The sequence below is a fragment of the Argiope bruennichi genome, chromosome 2 (assembly GCF_947563725.1).
Source record: "Argiope bruennichi chromosome 2, qqArgBrue1.1, whole genome shotgun sequence".
Classification (NCBI taxonomy): Eukaryota; Metazoa; Arthropoda; class Arachnida; order Araneae; family Araneidae; genus Argiope; species Argiope bruennichi.
Window position 1 is genome coordinate 21216390 of NC_079152.1, and position 22720 is coordinate 21239109.

At 29.2% G+C, this 22720-nt stretch overlaps 1 protein-coding gene across 2 annotated transcripts in view; it reads left to right on the forward strand.

The window, feature by feature from the left end:
- Positions 1–6111: 6111 nt before the first annotated feature.
- Positions 6112–22720, forward strand: part of LOC129960568 (aquaporin-9-like) — a 119407-nt gene continuing 102798 nt past the window's right edge. The window contains exon 1 of one of the 2 annotated variants that reach the window (XM_056074070.1): positions 6112–6268. In XM_056074070.1, the coding sequence (XP_055930045.1) occupies positions 6178–6268 (91 nt within the window). In that variant the 5' untranslated portion in view covers positions 6112–6177. The remainder of the gene's footprint in view (positions 6269–22720) is intronic. The other variant, XM_056074086.1, reaches the window with a different exon arrangement.

Genomic DNA, 22720 nt, shown 5'->3' on the forward strand with positions numbered 1-22720 from the left:
AATTTGATCTAAGCACTTTGTACTAAGCATAATGCACGTTCTGTCGTTTTGTCAATTTGGTTTCTTACTTAACCAAGTTTTAGCAATTTTTTAAAATGAAATATAATTAATAAAAAAGAAAAAAAAAAATACTTTAAAAACATTTGAATCGAAGAAATGGAACCGAAAGGTTAACTTAAGAACTATTTACTGATAAAATCACCATATATTCTCAATTTAAAGATTATTTAATATAAAAAAAATATGATAAAATTCTCATATTCCAAAAAAAGCTTATATTTTAAACATATAAATAAATGTCCTTATTTTAAGCTAATTTTTTATAAAATATTAAGTAATCCATCAAATTTTATAACAAGTAGATTTAAATGTCTTTTTTAAATTTTGAAAGATAAAGATATCACATCGGCATGAATGAATTAATGTCTATTGCAACAAATCCTGCTTAAAAATTATATTCCGAGTATAACGAGTTTTACAACTTGCAATTTATAGAAAGAATGGTACTCTAAAAACATGTTTACCATAAGAAACGTGGAATCAACATGTGAAGAGTATAGAAACTGTTTAGTATGATTGAAGAAGATGATGCAAAGGTGTGGGAATCCTTTCTCTTTTATCTAAACTAAAGAAAGATAAAAAAAAAATGGTTAAACTCCTTGATTTAAATTAGCTGCTACAGCATAGGTGTACGTACATACTTGAAACTTCGAAAATCTTTCAAAATATCGAATATTTTTTGATTGCTTCAAAATGTTCTCTGATCCTTTATCTTTCAAACAATACCAAGATATTGTCAGTATTCGGAATATTTCTCGAGTTATAATTATTTTTCTTGAGGTACTTTCACTAAAAACTCTAGCTTCGGTTTTTTTTAAACTCATTTTACGAAGAATGATATTTTTCCACTATATTGTTTCATTCAAACAATCATAACTCAACAAGAAATGAACCAAATACAATTATTTATATATCAAAATAATCTGTATGAAACAACGGATATTTAGTGTCTCAATCAAAGTTATATTTATAGAAATAAATTTTTAATAGCTATTTAAAAGTTAAAATGACAGAAAAAAAGCTCGCTTTTTCTATTCATCGTTGATGAAAAACTTGGTAAAAAAAACTGTATGTTTTTATATCTTGATTGAGGCTGATAACATGAAGACTAATATTCGGCATCATTTCCAACTAGAATTGTGTGTCTGTACACATTAGAATTTAAGATATCGTGTTTCAAAAAATATGCTAATTAGCTCATTAAATATTATTTAGTTAATTAATAATGAGTGTAATATGTTTTTTTTTCTCACGGAAATGAGTTTAAACATATATTAATGATCTACTGTGAAAAAACTGGATTTTTAAAGTTAAAATTTAAAAAAAACTTCTAGTGTGTACGTACACCTTATGATGATAGTTTTGAAGAAATAACAACAAAAAGTTGAAGGAAATACTGAACAATTTTTGTGGAGAATTTATATCTCATATATAAATTCATCAGTTTTCTTCCGATGAAATTATTTCAAAGACGTGATAAATTACCTGAATTTCCGATTCCATACAAAAATTCCTGTTTAATATTTGTTTCTTGTGCGTCGGCGTGCCATTTAAAACGCCAAAATCAGATGTAAGAGTCCCATTTTCCAATCGGAATACAATGGGTCATTCAACATCGACTAGATTTCCCGTCACCAAGTAGTTTAGAAATACATAAAAACAGTTCATCTCCATAAAAATGTACTTGCTGCTAAAGGAACGCTTCGTTAATTTTGACTTAATTCATGAAAAAAAGAAAAATAAATCTTCCCATTTTGTGTATGAATTTTCTACTTGACTTCTCTATCAGAATATTTTTATTGTTGTAACGTATTTCTCGGAAGTCGCCTCGGTCGTACAATGGAACCAATAAAATGAAATGATAGTAAACATGCGTATATGTAACTGACGTGTGTTTTTTTTTATTTGTAGAGAATTTTGCAAATGTGAAGGGTGTTTCAAAATGGCATTACAGTATTTTTTTTCTCAGAATTTCTTTTAGCAGTTCTTTTTAGTTTATTTTTTAATGAGCATGCCATTACTTCTATCAAAATCAGCAAAATGGTTGAATATTGATCTGTATAATTGAATCTGTCTAAAAAAATATTCAAACGTACTTCGAGCCCCAGCTCTAGGATTTCGTAGAATGATGATTGTACTAGTTGTATTAATTTAGTTTGATTGCACATTAAGAAAATAAACAGAATCGTTTGAAATAATCTGTCGAAAACATGTTAAACCTAACCTCATTAGTGTGAGAAAAAAAAATTGAAGCCTTTCTCATGTGGCGGTGGAGAAATGAAGATTTTTTGGCAAGAAAGTTTTTAATTAATAATTAAAATTCTAATTAAAATTAATAAAAAAGGGACCCTAGGTGCATATTCCCGACCTCCAAGGTATACATGTACCATATTTTCGACCATTGCCGTTTTATTAAAAAAAGTTGGCAATGTTATATGAATCCCCCTAAAGGGAAAATTGAAAGCTTAATAGTAGTATATTTTATTCAATCTATTTAAAATCTGCTGTTTATAAATTATTTTTTATAATTTCCATTTTTTTTTTTTGAAAATTTTATCTAATTTTCCACTATATCTTCAAATTCCGAGATAGTATGGCCGGGTTTAAGATAATCCTTTATTGAAGTTCAGAAAACTGATTACTTTAGATCCAGCATTGGATATTGCTCCGTGAGGAGTAAGGATATGGATATATCATATTAACAGCAAAACTTTCTTTTGACAATTTATTGAAAGGAAAAAGAAAAGTAGCAGTTTCTTTTGCATTTTCTATGGTAATCAAAACCTTCCAGTTAAATCCAATGCCAGTTAAGTCGAGAATGTATTGGGGTTTTTAAATCACCTCACAGTTTACATAAGGAACCATCACAACTTATTATTTAAAAAAACTTCGCATTAAAATGAATCTTCTGACATTTCATAATAATTATAAAAAGAAGTAAGAATAAAACCCTGGCATTCGTTTTCGTCAAGTATAAATGACATTTTTTGAAATTCAACTGAGACTACACACTTACCTTGTTTATGATATAAAGAATCCACTGCAGAACATCACTCTCATTAGTTTGTTAGTTTGCGCTCTTTCTTATTCTTGAACTATTTACTCTATAGAGTTATTCGTATTTTCTCCTTGGATATATCTGTTACTTATCTGATTAAAATCTACAATACTCATAGTTTGAATTCCCGTATTTTAGTTCATTACTTTTTTAAACAATCAATAAAATAATTCAATGACTTTAAATATTCAGTTTTATTCATCTTGTATTTTTGGTATAAGCTTTCAAAGTTTCAAATATATGCCAAAATATTTTAATCAAATTTAATAATAATGGGATCTCAGTAATCCGAATATCAAAAACACAAGCATCTTATAATTTTTTTGAAAAAAAAAAAATTAAAAGAGGCTTATTTTAAAAATAAATTATGAAAAGCTGAAGGAAAATTAAAAATTTTGATCAGAAACAACGCTTATGTTTATTCTTAATTTGAAAGAAACATTTGAATATTTAAGAATGAATATAGTAATTCAGAATAGTAAAAATTGGTTAATAGTCAATTTCTTCAATTAAGAGGTTTCAACAATATGCAGATCAAAGAGTATAAGCAAAATTGTATAAATTACTGATCGAGTTCAATAGCCAAGAAAAAAAAAGTGGAGGGTAGGGGTGTGCTACAGTTCTGCTGTGTATTTGCACGAATCGCCAGAGAGTGAGAAATCAGTAAGGACTACTAAAATCCCACTCTATGCATTTGTTTGATAATCAAGTTGTTTCAATATTGCCATGAATTTCAAGTCATATTTTTAATTAAAATAAATATTTTCCTTGTCCATTGTTTGGTAAATTTTCAATGCAAAAAACGAACTGGAAACATCTCAGTTTCCTGTTACCATACAAACTCATGAAATGAATGAATAAACTTGGAAATTACATTTCTCGGAGTTTCTTGCAGCTTGGGGCAGGATGGACTAATTCCTCCACTTCAATGTTCATAACTTCAAGAAACGCTACGGTATTTTAACAAGAACGAGGATAGATTTAATTTTATGCAAAAAAAGGAAAGAAAAATGAATAGAACAAGTAAAAGTAGCTCTTTCAAGTTGGGAAAGAAATATTAAATTCCTAAACTTTTATAAATTAGAATAGACTCTATGTAATATCTTTATATTTGATAAATTCTACGAATGTCGCCATTACTACTATGAGATCCCTAAATGATGTTGCCTTTGGGATTCTTGACTCAATGAATATTTCAAGGATATGAAGTGCATGTAAGAACGGTAATTATGAGTGTGGTCTCCTTTAAGATATTCGTGTAGCGTACCAAGACAGGAAAGATAAAATTAATTTTACTCATTCATACCATTCTTTTGTCTGATTACTTTTAAATTTTGACGATGAACAATATGGGCATCAATTTCATAAACATTAATATTAGATTTTTCTTATTCATTTATTTTAATATTAACATAGCGCTGAAACTATTCTATTAACAGAGACTGCTTTCTGTTCCAATTTAGATCTGCATTGCCTCTCTTCAATTTATATTCATAATCTTTGGACTTATTTCTTCGCTTTTCTTACTCTAAAAGTTGCTGATGCAAGTCAGATCTATTTACTTATTTCTTCACGTTTCTTACACTAAAAGTTGTTGATATAGTACAGATCTATTTACTTATTTCTTCACGTTTCTTACACTAAAAGTTGTTGATATAGTACAGATCTATTTACTTATTTCTTCACGTTTCTTACACTAAAAGTTGTTGATATAGTACAGATCTATTTACTTATTTCTTCACGTTTCTTACACTAAAAGTTGTTGATATAGTACAGATCTATTTATTCATTTCTTCACGTTTATTTCACTAAAAGTTGTTGATATAGTACAGATCTATTTACTTATTTCTTCACGTTTCTTACACTAAAAGTTGTTGATGCAAGTCAGATCTATTTACTTATTTCTTCACGTTTCTTAATCTAAAGGTTTCTGATGCAGTACAGATCTATTTACTTATTTCTTCACGTTTCTTACATTAAAAGTTGCTTATATAGTACAGATCTATTTACTTATTTCTTCACGTTTATTACACTAAAGGTTGCTGATGTAGTACAGATCTATTTACTTATTTCTTCACGTTTCTTACACTAAAGGTTGCTGATGCAGTACAGATCTATTTACTTATTTCTTCACGTTTTTTACACTAAAGGTTGCTTCTATAGTACAGATCTATTTACTTATCAACTTTATTCCATAACTCCCACTCTATTGTGAAGCTTAATCTGTCTTATATGGAATCTTAACGAAAGAGGGGAGTAAATTGCTGCAACTAAGTGTTCTGAACAATATTGTGATCTAAGTGTTTGTGACCTTGGTAAAATGACTTATAAGAAGAGGGAAAATATCCATTTTTCGCACTTTTACCGTGGCGATAAGGGTGTAGATGAATTGAGTCCTTTAATTCTTTAATACCTTTACGTTAATGTCCATGCGGAAGAAGCACTCACAGCTTAAACGCATGTTATTAATTTTTACTATTAAATCAGATATATGAATAAGTTATTCTATGTAAAATAATCCATTAAACATTATTACATCATTTGGCATCAAACTACGAATGCCAGGACAATAAAAAATGAAGCATATATTTTCGTGTTGTGCATTTTAATATTTATGAAGCAGCATTCTGAAGCAACAAGCCAAGCTACAGCCTGTAGTTTTACACGGCATAATAATAAGATTTACTTTTCACAGTACAGCTCCGCAAACATAATAATAAAATTTAATTAAGTTTATTGGAACTTAAGACCTGTCAAAACCTAGGTGCTCAAAATTCTACTTATCCATATTTTTGCATCCAATCGCCATCAAATATGGATGCATCCTCACATTGCAGGTCATTGTCATGCGCATGATTAAACGTAGATGTTGACAATCACAGAAGAAAACGTCTGCACAGAAGGAATTCCATGTCGTATGCTAAAAAGTGACTGCATGCGATGCGTCACAAAAATGGAGTGTTTGGACACCTGTTGGAAGCTCTTCTCTTCGTGGCCAACACAGGTGCTACGCATGGAAATCGAAAAGTTCAATCTCATCGGGCCTTATTACTTTAAATATGGGCTTCAATTTTCCTCATAAGCAAACTTATTGGATTACGGGAAGGTTCAAAGACGCACCTTTGGAGCATCCAGATTACGGCAAGACACGTACGTACTGCCTTTTTTATTTTGTTTACAGTTTTTACAGAGGTTGACATCCTAGAGGGCTTCGCGAGACCTTTTTCATCAACAGTACGGGAGTGCTTAAGTTTATCATTTCTTCAGATTGATTTTCGATAGTCGATAGTGTTTGCAAATATTCATTAGGGGCTACATTGAATCCATTCCATTTAGAAGTAAGATTCTGAGTACTTGTAGCTTGGAACATAATGTAACTGAAGTTATAAATAAAAAAGAAAATCCAAGCACTTGCTTCTGTTTTTTTTAAAGGTAAAATTGAAATAATGGAATGCTATAGTAAAAAAATCAAAGTGTTTGTTTTTATTTTATAGAAACAATGTGGAAATTATAAGATAAACATTGATTAATCAAAGCGTTTGTTTTTGGTCTGTAAGCATAATATTGAAAAGATGCAATTCAGTATTCAAAATACAAATTTTTATTTCTGTATTTTGGGGGAGAGTAGTGACATAATGTAACATTGAAAATACAAGTCTTTGTATTTGTCCATTATTTGATGCAACAATTGATACAATATTGATACTCCAACTGCAAAAGATTGAAATTGTCAGAATTCCTGATTATTTTAATAACAATTATCTAATCATTTTCAGGGGAAAATATTTGTTAAGACGATAATGAATTTTTGCCGAGATTTTACTGGATATTTAATTACTTTGGCGCAGAAAATACACCCCCATTCATATTGAATCAAAATAATATATCAATTATTTCAATTTAATTATTTAATTAAATATGGCATGATTTTTAATTGTTTTTTTCATAAAACATTAGAATTTCATAATTATTTTCGAATAATATTTCTGTAACTAACGCATATTGAATATTATTTTATGTTCTGTTCAAATAGCTGAATTTTGTGAAGTGCGAGCGAAAATCTTAATTTTCAAAATAATGCAAGTTTTAAAATTTTCAGATATTTTATATTGCATAATACTAGATTTATTACCTTACTTATATCGGGATAAATTCAAATTCATTTTTGATTCATCTCAATTTTTTAACCTTGTTATTTCATATTTATTTTCATAAATGTCTGAAACAATATTTTTCATTTTTTATTGATCATTGCTTATGATATTGAAAAGTTTTTCATAAACCTACCCTTAACGATAATCTACACTTCCCTCTTTCTTATCTTCCTAAAAACTTCCCCAAGAATATCTTGTGCGAATTTCATGCCAATTCACTGTTTTTGTGACTGACAAACTCATGCATTTCTTGTTTTATATTAAGGATTAGATATTTACTTTGAATTAAATCTTTTATTTATACTTTAATATTCTTGATTCACTTTCCTCAAAAGATACAAGCATCAAATCATACATCAAGATCTTGTTTTTTAAATAGCTTTACACCTTTTCTTTTCATTTTGTGTGTGGACTAACCTAAAAATGTCGTCATAGTAAAAAGTGACATCATAGTGCTGTCCGGACATCACTATTATCTGTTGTTTGACTTTATCGGTTCGAGACCCGATTCCACCGAAGAACCGTCGTGTAAGGGGGTCTGTTTCATGTTAAATTCGTCATGCCAAACGTCCTGCCGCTGGTGTGGTGTGGAGTGGGGGGTGCCAGCTCAGGTGTCGTCCTCGTCATCTGACCGCTGTTCAAAATGACGAGGTCCGTCCCAAAATAGCCCTAGTGTTGCTTTACAACTTGACGTTAATATAACTAAAGTAAACTAAACTTGACTTTGGCAGTACTTTAACTTAAAGTCATATTACTGAATCTCCGAGCCACATCGAAGACACGCTGATAAAAAACTGAAATACCGACCCGCCGTTACAGCAATACTGGCGGGAACTGTGGTTGAAACTTAAGGGCCATCACCGGCCAAGGTACAAACTTTCTCTAAGGAAGTACGTCCCGTCAACGATGGGAGGAGCCAGATCCCCATCTTTTCGTGTACCCACAGGGGTGGTGAGAACCAACCACCATGCCAGAAGCTTCTCATTCTCAATTATGTGGCGACCCCGGGGGATGTGACTTAAACGTATTATTCTTTATAAAAAAAACTTATGTAAACTACATACTTATTAAACAGGATTCTTCTTCTTTATCTTTGAACAACATAAGAAAATCACGCAATTAAATATTTCACGAAATAACTGGTAGAATGTTAGTAATGAAATCTATCATTTAAAGTTATACATGAAAATAATTGAAAAAAAATTGGCAACGTTTAGGAAAATTTCGCACGACAATTAAATTGATATAATCAAAAAGATAAAGTTCAAATTGTGTAAAAATTAATTTCGAGTTACAGTATTAATGTTTCTAGAAGTTACGGTGAAAAAATATCAAAATTTTGTTTAGTTTTCAATTAATTATAATTATAATTAGTATTTTCAGAAAAGTCAACTCTTAAACCACCTCTTCTCCCACAACCAACAATAACAGCAAAAAAAAAAGAAAAAAGAGAGACAATACATACAGATGCAACCAGATACACTTACAGACACACATATTCACTTTTATTATTAGTAGAGATAGAGATTCAGGCATTAAACAATCAAGTTTATTAATAAAAATATTTCCCCGATCCTTATTGAAAACAAGGATCGATATTTGAAAAAGGTTGAAAGTATTGCTTGCTTTGTTAAAAACATTTTTGCTAAACTTTCTGACTGACTGAATGGATGGCGGTCATACAAGATTTAATTATTATTCTACAATCAGGGATATGTAGCCTTTATGCTTATTAGCCAATAGACCTAATCTAGTAATTATAGGATTGATATACTATTTAATAACTAATAATAATTATCAACAGCTCGGTACCTTCTTCTAAGAAAATAGATAACATTTAGTTTGATTTCAATTTGAAAAAAATATTCAGTGAAGTTCAGTAGCTTCGGTCAGAAAAAAATCCGAAAACTGATCAATATTTCATTAAATAGATAATTTTATTTACCATTTCTTATTTCTAATTTATAACTTTTCCAATTAATTATTTCTAATTTATGTCTATTCAATTTTATTATTTCTTATTTATGACCATTATTTCTAATTTATGACTGTTCTAATTTATTATTTCTAATTTATGACCATTAAATTAGAAAAATAATCTTATTGAAATATTAAATAATTATAATCTGAGCGTGAATTGCAAATTTTATGTATTAAATGTAGTATTAGTAAATGTATTTATTAGTAATAATGTAGTATATGTAGTATACTAATGTAGTATTGTTGTATATGTAGTAAATGTAGTATTAGTAATAGTATTTAAATGTATTTTATGTATCAATATTTCATTAAATCGATAATTTTATTTACCATTTATTATTTCTAATTTATGACCATTATTTCAAATTTATGACTATTATATTTTATTACTTCTAATTTATGATTATTCTAATTTATTATTTCTAATTTATGACCATTAAATTAGAAAAATAATCTTATTGAAATATTAAATAATTATAATCTGAGCGTGAATTGCAAATTTTATGTATTAAATGTAGTATTAGTAAATGTATTTATTAGTAATAATGTAGTATATGTAGTATACTAATGTAGTATTATTGTATATGTAGTAAATGTATTTATTAATAATAATGTAGTATATGTAGTATACTAATGTAGTATTGTTGTATATGTAGTAAATGTAGTATTAGTAATAGTATTTAAATGTAGTATTAGTAATAGTATTTAAATGTAGTAATGTAGTATTAAATGTATTTTATGTATCAATATTTCATTAAATCGATAATTTTATTTACCATTTATTATTTCTAATTTATGACCATTATTTCAAATTTATGACTATTCTATTTTATTACTTCTAATTTATGATTATTCTAATTTATTATTTCTAATTTATGACCATTAAATTCGAAAAATAATCTTATTGAAATATTAAATAATTATAATCTGAGCTTGAATTTCAAATTTTATGTATTGAATGTAGAACGTGTTCTAAAAGATATGATTGCTGAATATCGGCATTCATTATTCTCATAATAGAAATTTTTGTATTTAGTAATTAATTCATGTGAGTCGTATAACAAACTCATTTGTGCATGCCATGTAAACATGTAACTGAATATTGAGGCGCAAAGTGCATACTATTGTTTTCAAATATTCTAGGCTGGCCTAATTTTGCCTATAATTTTCTCAAACATTTTGAATAGGAATAATGTGTTATTCTTTATTTTTTGACTTTTCATTGTTTTAACGAAAAAGAGAAGAAATGTTTTTGCTCACGGAAGCATTTTATCACCACTTAATAATTTCGAGTTATTAAGATGCTAAATATTGTTAAATATTAACAATTTCAAAAACTAAAAATGAAATGTTTTTCAAGTTTAATTTTCACCAAGTTAAAGGCTATGATAATTAACAAAAAGTTGGCATATATTATTTGGCACATGCATATCTTGAAGGATAAAAATGTGCACTTGGGAGCGATTTTTTAAAAAATTTTAATAAATTAAAAATTCAATTAAATTTTGCAATTTTTCCGCTATAACTTTCGAAAATATTATCTCACAAAAATTCAATTTTGCAACGTATCAAAATATAAAAAAATCGTCTTTTAAATGATGCCAATTTAATAGTCGTGCATTTTGTTTATTTATTTTGGATTTCGGCAAATTTTAAAAAATTATCGTTTTATTGAAATTTTTTCCTAATTTTCTAATTTTTTTTCCTTATTTCCGAAATGCTGTTATTTTTTTTTTCTAATTTCCAACCATAGGTTACATTGTTTTTCTGAAATTCAAACCATTGTTAAATGAAATATATAACCGCTAAAGTTACAGAAGAAGGATTCTATTTTATATCTGTGAAGTTTATATCCATGTAGCTTACAAGACAAATAAAAAAAATGAAGTTAAAATAACGCGTATTTTAAAGGTAAATGAGACGAATATTTACATTTTTAATAACGTCATGATGCCCAGTAACTGGTCTTCATTAGAAAGACAGAACAGAAAATTTATTATATGTACATAATAAACCGAGCATATGTAAAATTCAATTATAATAACACAGCTTAAGGTATCTGTCTACGTTTAAAATTCAGTTTTTGGTCAAAATTTACAATTTTTTATTGTTTTTTGGACCTATTTATTTGGATTTCCAAATCTGTGTTTGTTTTAATTTTGCGATAAAAGAAAACGAGATATGTGATTTTTATAAACCACTGTAACTGAAATCGAAACCGAAAGTTGAATGTTTTTCAACATTTTATCTTATATACGCCTCTCTTGAATTATATTTATAATTTATTTTATAATATGTTATATTAACAAGCCACGCGTATTAGAATACGTTTTGAGTAGTTTTTATGCCTAAAGGATTGACAATTACATCCGCTTTTGAACATTGTTTATGTTTTCAAGGCATTTTTAATATATGACAAATGAAATTTTTAATTGAATTTTTTGAAAAACTTTGATTTTGTAAAAAATTTTATACGCAAAACACGATACTTTAAAAAACTTATTAATATATTAATTACCTTTAAATTTTGCATATATGTTACCTTAAGTGTTCCAAAGTCAGTGAACAAGGGATATAACAATGAACTGAGTAGTTTTTGTTTTAGAGCTGCCTAATGTAATTTCCAACTAAAATTTTGTGAAATTTTCAATACAGAAATACTCGATTAGTTATAACTTTTTTGAAAATGCATATATTTCTTAGATTCTAGTTCGTTCCCTTCATCATAGCTGTAAGTATGTTGTGCATAAAAATAATTGGAATAGGTGCAATAAAAATTTTTATAGAGTGTTTTACTTTCCTTGCAATTTTCACTATTTTTTCGCCAAATTGACACATTTTACAGAATCTCAATTGACACAAAATTTCTTGATCAATATTTGTCATTATTTTCAATCACACTGATCCAGAAAATGAACTGAAATGGCTCATTAGAGGGATTTTTTCAAAAAAAAAAAGTTTCTCCGTAGATAAACAAATACCTTAAGTCAACACAATTTGGTGGAATTATAGATTGAAAGTTAAATATAAACGATTTATCTGAAATCAAATATAACCAGCTGGTCACCTGAATCGACTAGCTTAATATAAACCTTTCTTTTGATGCGATAGAATCAGATCAAATTTAGTTGATATGATTAAGTTAATACTATTAATATGATGTCTGAGCTATAGCTCGCGGAAGGGGTGTAATATTCATTTCAGGGGAAGGGGAGAATAAAGAAAGTAAACGCTGCCTCACTTTTGTGCAAAAATACCCAAAGCAATAATGATTTGCTTTAGTAATTGATGGTTTGATATCACAATGGCTGCTTCTATCCGCGTGGATGCTTTAAATGACGATGCATGATTCTGATTCATGTTAAAGGTAATCATTTTCGATGACATTCCGCCCATTTGTTGACATCAGACCCAGAATGATTTTTCCAGAAGTTTACACACCTGTTGAACTCTGAATGCGCATGGAGTTGTATTGCGTTCATTATGTGGTTTCAGCGAAATTCATTACAAAATAATTAGTCTGAATTAAAATATTATGAATCTCTAGCAGAAAATGTATTGTATCGTTTTGTTATTTATTATGCGCATGAAAATAACGGTATTTGAATATATGTTTCATTTAATAATAAAATGCTTATTCTTGTGAGAGGGATACAATGTTGCATCCATCTTAAGAAACAGAAATTGTTCAATTTATTATTTATTGTTTGGATTCATAAATTACCCAAAGTATTTTCGAATTATTTGGAAGCTCGAATCATTACCAAATTTTTTACATACGTAGTTTAACCCTTTAAAGGGCCATTTTTTTCTAGTCATATTATGTTAAAATATTTTTAGGCTTGAAATTAAAGTAAGAAAAGGGATTCATTTAGCTTATGAGATAAATTTAATTTGATTAATTAATTAATTTGGTTAATTAATAATTAAGTATCAAATCAAGACACATCATTTTGTGTAAAATAAAGAACTAAAGCATCTAAGTTTCTGTCTTTCTAAAAAATTTGTCAGAACTTATGCCAACCTACATAAATTCATACAAAGATTGATAAATTTGGTGGGAAGCATACTTCCCACGGCCCTAGAAAGGGTTAAAAGAATGAAGAAGTGAATAAAAATGTTTTTGGTGAAAAATGGAAGAAAACAAAATGTTTTTCAAGGAGAAACATAAATATTTCAAAATGTATTAATTAAAGAAAAATGAAAATTGAAGGGAAAAAAATATGGAAATTATCATCAGATAAAGCATTGAAATCAGTTTGCCAGAAAAGCCTTGAAGCCAATTAAAATTTGGGATCCATGTTAGATTTTATATTTTCTGTAAGAATAATTATTTTACTATTTGAAAAATTGTTTATTTTTTGCTTTATATTTCTTTTCCTTAATTTTGTTCCAACATTAAAACAAAATAAATTCTTAATAATTCTTAAACTTAGTCTAATTTAGTTAATACTTTTTTAGTCATGTGTATTTAGTAACATTGTTGTATAAATAATTTATTTTGGATTGTATCTGTAGATTAAATGGTCTGATCTGCAAACCGCTAACACTATCACACACACACACACACACACACACACACACACACACACACACACACACACACACACACACACACACACACACACACACACACACACTATTATTGGTATAAATGATAATTTTTCTGTGAATATGGGTAATTCTAACTGATTAGTAATGCTTGCAAAGAGGCGAAAATAATTGATGAAATCTTCGTAATTGCTTAGATTGTGGGTTCTGCCAGAATTTTATTATCTTGTAAAACTGGGGATATATATATGTGTATGGACTGACCATTAGGGGTCATAAGCTTTCAAATACGATACAAACTGAGAAATCGTTATAACGATTATGGCTGAGAAATTCCATCAAAGTTTTGCCCTATAGAGAATGTACAATTAAATATTGTTTTTTGAAACTTTTCATAAAAATCGAAGGTGATAGACGGCAAGCGACCACTGATGATTTATTTATCTAAGGATCGTGAAGTAATAATTTGCGAAATCAGTATAGTGGTTAAGACTGGAATATCTATCTCGATCCCCCCCTTAATAAATTAGTGAAAATGCTTAATAAATTAGTGAAAAAATAGGTTGTGGTGTACAGGCAAACGCTGATGGCTTATCTCGAGTTATTAGCTTTCATATGAAATAAAAACTGATGAAATCAGACCAGTGGTTGGAGTGGGGAATTATTTCTTTTATTTTCCTAATTATTTTAAATATAAAGAATTTGTTTGTTGCGATATTTGTATCGAAATCGGGATTCATGCAATTTTTTTTACTAGTGATTGGCGAAAAAATACGTTTTTGTATTAATTGTATTTAATTTATTACTTTTTTGTATTAACTGTATTTGGCATGGAATGCATTAACTATGCTGCATACAATCGTTATGACTTATGGTAAGTAATAGAAAATGAAACCATCAAGACTTAATTAAACTTAAAACAATAAATGTTAACTTTATTTCTCTTTGCGATAATTTTTTAGCACTGCACGAATGAGTCAGTCATTGGAAATGTACTTAAGCACTGTACATTGAAAATGAGTGAGATACAAATGATTTCTCATTTCTTCATAATTTCCTTATAATTGAAAAAGGAAAGATAATTTAAACTAAAAAAAATGTCACATCATCATAAAAAACAACTTTTTTAGAAAAAGGTTTTCGATAGCTGCGATTACTGAGAACAGAAAGGAAATTTTTCTAATCCATAATTTCTATTATTTTTAAACTTTTGTGTGCGATATCTTGGTGAATATTCTCAGCAATTGCAATACTTCTCTTCTCGATGTTCCAATTTCTACAAAATTAAAGTATGTCTACTTTTAAAAAGCAGTTTTTTTACAAAATTCACAAATTCTTTTATTGTTTTATTTTAAAATCCATTTATTTGGGTTTCCAAATCTGTGTTTGTTTTAAATAGAAACCGAAATGTGTGATTTTTTATAAACCACTGCAGCTGAAAACGAAAACGAAACCGGAAGTTGAATGTTTTTCAACTTTTTATTAAATACACGCCTCTCTGAATTATAATTTATTTTATAATATGCTACATTAGCAAGCCACGTGTATTAGAATGCGTTTTGAGTAGTTTTTATACCAAAACGGATTGGCAATTACATCTGCTTTTGACCATTGTTTCTATTTACAAAGTATTTTTTAATACAAGTCAAATGAAAACTTTAAATAAATATTTCAAAAACTTGGATTTTGTAAAAAAATTTATACGCAAAAATTGATATAAAAATTTATTAATATATTACTTTGAAATTTTGCATATATGTTACCTTATGTGTTCCAAAAGCAATGAACTAGCGATATAACTGTGGTGACGCTTTATAAGCCAGATAACAGCTACGAGACATGAATAATTGCTTTTGGCTTGTGGTCTTGTTACTCGGCAACAAACCCAAACTTTGCGAGTTCGGTCCTCGCTATAACCAAATCGCTACATAACTTTAAACTGAGTAGTTTTTGTTTTAGATCTGCCTAATCTAATCTTCAGCAATGAATTTTGTGAAATTTTCAATACTGAAATATTCGATTAGCTATAACTTTATTGAAAATGCATATATTTCTTAGATTCTAAATCATTCCCTTCACCACAGCTATAAGTATGTTGAGTATAAAAATATTTGGAAAAATATTTTGTACAGTCTTTTTCTTTTTGTTGCAATATTTATTACTTTTTGCCCAAATTGACACATTTTACAGAATCTCAATTGGCACAGAATTTCCTGATCAATATTTTTCATTATTTGCAATGTTATTGATCCAGAAAATGAACTGAAATAGCTTATTAGAGGAATTTTTCAAAAATTTGTCTCGGTATGCATATTGATACCTTAAGGGAGAAAATGGTGGCTTCGGAGCTATACTATTCTTACTTCTTATATTCCTGGACAAAAAGAAACTCCATTCTTCTTTTGTACTGCTGAGAGGTTCTATTTAATTATATTATGAAGCACCTTTGATGAAGTGGAAATATTCGTACGATTTTTTAAAATTGTTTTAAGAATATGAGGAGTATAATTAAATACGAGGAGGTAGAAAATATATAAAATAATAGTTTCGAATACTTCAGTTTAGCACTGAAGACTATTTTTTTTATTAAAATTAAAATTTTCTTTTATAATTATTATACCGAACATAATATCTCATTCAGCCGATTAATCATTTGACTATCGTGTTTATTTCGTTGTCATGTTTTTTTTAAGTATATTTTGCATAAATAAATAACATTCTTATCTTTTGACTTTGATCGATAGATAAAATTCAATAGGATTTGATGAGTTTTGTTGACTTTTAATTTAAAATTTCCGATTCTTATTTTTAATCTCAGTTTTGTTTTGGCTTTCATTCAAAACTGATAAGAAAATTTTTATAAATTAAGATTATGCAATAATTATATTAATTTATTATTGCTGAAATTATTTTTCATTGTTTTATTAGTAGATAGATTTTTTTTTGCAGGGGATTCTGTCATACTTAAAGAATGAAGTGTCATAATTATGTCTTAAAAATTATCACCGAAATTTAAAATTCTTAGTTGTTTTAGAAGAATATCATCAAAGTTCTCCTTGCAGGTAATATTAATATTATTAGAACTCGGAATTCTAATCATAATCGAGATTCAGAATTCGAATTTCTTTCTTAAATTCTTTGAGAAATGTTCCGGCTGCTCCAATGACAAATCTGTCACGATATCAAGCAACCAGAAAGAACAATACTCATTCCGCATACAGTAAGAACATTCGTAAACAGATCTGGATGAAAAATAAAAGAAAGAAACCATTTCGTAATTTCGATTTTTTTCTTTTCCTCGTCAGAAACCAATCCAGACTTCTTCAATGAAAAATAACAACATTTTAAACCGATTTAGAAATGGCATCAAATTTAACTTGCACGATTTTTCATTTTGCGGTGGCAACATTGGAATAATAACAGTATTCGAAAAAGTGAGTTTTATTGTATGTTTACTCAGATGGCATTCGGTATTGAGAAAGATGTCAGCGCTCAGGTTTTAGAGACCTTGATACGAGATTAATCTCATTACGCAACGCTGGTTGAGTTTGTTTGTTTTGTAACGATAAATAATGGCGTTTTTTGTACGATCCTTTCTGTTATGAATTTTTCTGGAAGCGCATAAATCTTTCAGCTTAGTTAAGAAATATAACTCTGCAGTTTTTTTTCTTATCTAATTTTAAATATATCTTTTAAAAGTCAACAGTTTTGCACTTTTTTTTGATATGTTAAAATTTATTGTTAGCTATGTGTATAAAAATCGAATGTCTGTTTGTTCAAACTTGATACGATTGTATGAACATTCCATCTTTGATTATATATTAAATGAAATTTAGGATATATAAATTGATATTTCGTTTGAATAACTGATAGTAATGGACAGGAAAAAATGTCCTGGACCCGCCATAAATTTTATTTAAACGAATTTCAGATTGATTAGATTTTCAAATTACAGAACAGCTTAAGTTATATAAGAGAAACTAGATTTAACTTCATAAAAATTTAGACAGTAAAATTAATTTTAAATTTCAATCATTGATATATGTATAAAGCGAGTCACTTGTGGGCACTCTAGCAGTGGGTCTTGCCAAGTTTGGTCCTTTTTGCACCTTGTTAAGGTGCTCGTGTTTTTGATTCGAAATATCTGTCTTGAATTATTCCTTTTTAATGTGTCATTAAATGTTCAAATTAAAAATCAATGTATTTTATTTTTCAAAAAATTAGACTCTGAAGAACTTTTCTTCACAAATTTTCTCAGTTTAGGTGAAAGTCTGGGTTTGGGGGCGCAACTCAGCTGCCATTTGGTTTAACTGACCACTGTCCAGGATTTTTTTAGTGCTGCTTTTGAATTGGATGTTAAATCTAGCCAAACTAAACTAATTTTAATTCTACTATTTAGATAATATAATAATTCTTAATTTGATAGATATCAAGAATTTAGTGGGGGAAGGAAAAATAGTAAAAGTGATAACAAAATATATAATTGTAGATAGTAAAAATATGCACTGTTTGTCTCTTCCTGATTTCCAAAATTTAGAAAATATTTAACTATTTCATTGTTTGGAAATTCTTAAAATATTATTTAAATATATTTGTTAAAAAAATCACCACTAAATATTCTTGATATCTTTTAGTTAGCGTTGAAGAAAACGTGCAAAATCAAAATAATGATTGTTTGAAATTCAGAAAGTCTGTTCACTTAATTCACTCATTGAGTCAAAGACGCTGGATTTATAACAGAGTTTACTTCAGCAAATTTCTCTGATAATAAGCATAATCATACCGAATTCTTAAAATGTTGCATAATCATAATCCATTTCCCAGCTCCTACTAGAAATCCACCCTCCTTTTAAGAGAGCCACTCCCGGCTTATTATACCTAAATTTGCATCAACAATGGCAATGCTTGCGTTGGCGGCTAGACCGAAGAAACCAGTGCTTCTTTCAACAATGTACTTCCGAAACATTTCTGGCCAAAGACGTTCGAAGCGTTCTAGTCGTGAGGTTTTTTCCTTGTAGTATCGACCTACGCAAGCGAAAAAGAATAACAGCAATAAATAAAAAATACATAAACTATCAGGTCTTGTTTTTTTTTTTTTGAATACAACCCAATGAGTAATCAATTCGCGAAATTGGCGAGGAGAAAAAAAAAAAAAAAAGAGTAGTGAAAATGGTACCAAAATCAGGTCATGAGGGTCAACCTATTCCCAGCCACCAACTGATGGAAATTGCGAGGTTCGATTTTTTCGACTTTCTCTATTGCCCTGAGCGGAGCATGTATCGAAACGTGTAATGGCTCGGTAACAGCTTCTGACATGATGGAGTGTTGAAAATGCGTTCAGGATATTCAGTAGCGTGATGAAAAGACAATTTTCCACTTAGAAGACTAAGGTCAGAGCACTGGGTCACCACCACGATTAGCGTCAGTTAAAAAAAATCAGTTAATAATCTATTTTTACTAGACACGCTAGATTTGGCAATCGCGTTATAAAATAATGACTTATTAGTTCGATCTGACTGCAGAATATTAAATTAACTCATGATTATCCACGGATTTAAGTGGCCAGATAACCTCGGATAATCCTCAAATTGATCAAAATATTGGACCAAATTTATAGATTTCCGTTCAGTTTTGTACAGAAACCTGGAAATTTTGGAGAGACCTGGAAAAAATTTTATTATTTGTACAGATTCTAATCACTAAAATCATTTCATCTTCATCCTCATAATCATTCTTTAATTTTAAAAATCCTTGATATTTTTAACCATCTGTCTTCTCGTGATTTTACTATTTTATTCTGTTAGATGCCCTCTCCTGTAGGAATTCTGGGCAATGAGGAGGCAGACAAGGCTGCTAAGTTGGCCACCTCTATATGATCACATCTATTCCCGGAAGCGTTGTAAAAAAAAGCACACTAAAATGCTTCTTTAGTGGGACCTAGAAACTAACAATTAATCACATGTTATTACACCTCATGCGCAAATGGAATCTACATTACCGAATCAAAAAGCAGACACAGCGTTAACCCGTTTACGCATTGCGCATACTAGATTCATCCATCTCCACGTGCTGCTAGGTGAATAAACACCTCTATGTGACTGTCAAATGTCTGTCTAATATATAATGTTAAAATGACCACATTTCAATGCTCAGCCTTTGCTATTTTTTCAAAACGGGGACACTCCATTACCTTCCTTACTTGGTAAGACAACACATGCTCAAATGTTTGCATTTTTAAAGTCCATCAAATTTTATACACTCATTTAAACTTGTTTGTTTTTAAGTACTTTTGTACACTATCCGTTTCTGATTATTGTGAATTGATATGATTTTAACCCTAGTTTGGTGCAACATAGTCAAAACCATGGCTCTTTCGTCAAAAAAAAAAAAAAAAAAAAAAAAAAAATCCAATTTTGTACGAAGTCCATTCGTAGGAAGTATGCCTGTCTGTGAACAAGTGAACATAATAACTTGAAAACGTACCGGTTAACGGGTTAACGGTACTATCTGCGGGTTAACCGTCTATTGGGTTGTCCCTTCGCATTCATGTAAATGCGGTAACTTAAAAACGCAATGACATAAGTGAAAGAACTTACTATATGATTTTGTTCCGTGACTCTTATTATGGAGCACAAAACGTTCATTGCGGGATACTGAAAATAAAAAACTGAGCACTATAAGAAGGCCTTGTCTAAGGCCCTGTTTTTATTCAGGAGGAATAAGTGATGACTCCTATATTCGGAAGTATACGAGCAAGTTTCGGGGAGACCTTTCCTACTGGTTTAATAATATTTTCATATTAACAATCACAGATAATCAGTAAAGAGTATCATCTAAAGTTTACTGTATTCTTAATTTGGAATTTTATACAATGATCTGACTCTTATGTGGGATGTGAGTTTTAGAAATATATAACTCTGCAATTTGCTTTTTAATACAGAAAGGGATAGGCTGGTTTGTAGAACGTTAGACTCGCATTCCTTGGGTTGTGAGTTCTAACCCCGCCAGCCGAAGACTCTCCATGTACATGGTGGCTGGTGCACGTATAAATCTGTCGTAGCCACAAAATCTTCCATGTCGAAGCATTACCACTGAGGATGAGAGGGGACTTTTCTCTGATTCAGGTCTAAATTACGATCTGTGAATAAAATGAATGAATGAAGTCCGCCCCGTGCAAACGGCTGTGAGGTATGAATAGTTAAGATGTACTCTTGGACCTAGACGGCGCTACTGAAATAAGAGTTGCTAAAACTGGGCTTAAAATCGCTGAATTCTTCAGCGAGCTTGTCTATGACAGGTGCTCTAAGAAACAACAACTTTTGATATAATTTAATTTTTCTTACTTTTTAAAAACAAATTCAGTTAATCAGTCTTTAAGGCAGATTATTTACTAAAGACTGAGAAAAACCTGTACGTTTAATTAAAATTTGGGTTTGTACTAGATGATCCCGAACATCTAGACTCTTTAGTTAAGGTGTAAATTTCTCCTGCATTTTAATGTTTAGTTAAAAGTGAAAATACAAAGGAAACCTAAATTGCAAAATTAGTTAACTTTAGCGTTAGCACTCAAGGTTAAAGCGTAAAATGGCATTCGCAGATGTGATAATAAAGAGATATAATATGTCAACCTCTTATACAAAAAAAAAAAAAAAAAAAAAAAAAAAATTAGCTGAATAATTAGTTCTGTAAGCAAAAAAGATTTGAATATTCAGTAATTGAACGAAAAGTATCGTTTGCCAACGGATTCTAAAACCTTCCGCACTTTTGCGCATGCGTTAGGATGGGTTTAATTGCCAAAATAGGGGTGAGGGGAAAGATGAAAGAAGGCAATGCTTATATTTAACAATAAAGTTAACTCGGATTACTCGCAGACTGAATTAAAATAAAATAATAGGGTCAAGAACGACAAGATACTTGCACACAAGTAAAAAAATGAACTATAAAATATCTAATTGGGCGGAAATGAATGATGAAGAATACCGGAAATGCGTTCATCCTTCCGCGTCTCGCCCCTTAGTGAGATAGAATCGTCGAAAAGTGGTCATCTCAGGATACTGAAACGAGCAGTATTTGTTTATTCGTTTGAAAAAATTACGTTTTTAAAGATCTTATTGCTTATCAATAGATTTTTTTATATAAAATAGTTTATAAGAGAGCGTTTATTCATTACACGTTTTATTGACTTCATACGTTCTTTCATGAAGCAGTTAGATATAGCAGGAAAAGGTTGAATTAAACACATCAGTAATAACATAAATCTAATATTTAGGAAAGAAAGTAAATTTCGGATGTGATTTAATAAATAATAAAATACTAGCCGCCTTTGGCGACCAGCCGGTTCTCCAATCTTAATGTTCGTTAAAATTTTAATAATTAAATATTTTATGCAATTCCTGCTTTAATAGCTTCTTCATCAAAATATTTTAAAACTTCAAATTTTGATAGTCATATAATTCACTCATAATATTATAAACGCCTTCAGTCATAACATAATATGTATCTCTCTAACTTTCTGTTAGTTCCCGTAGAATTTATACTATAAATTAAAGTGGAAAGGTTTAATCTGCAATTAATATAATAATATTTTTTACTGAAACAAAGTATTTTTTTGTAATATGATTACTGAAAACAGTCACTGAGCGTTTAAACTTTATGGGCACTAATGAATATATTTCCTAATTTATGTAATATTTCAAGAATTTGTCAACAAAATATTCTCAGATTCATTATGACGAGAACGATTAATTAATAATGTTTAATTTTAAATGCATCAAACACTCATAAAATAAAACGAATCGTTTAAAATAATCGGTTGAAAACAGATTAAAAAAAAACTAAAAAAACGATGTACTTAAAACTATAAGCGTATACAAAAAATATATAACTAACATAAATACAATTTAATTACAAAAACATG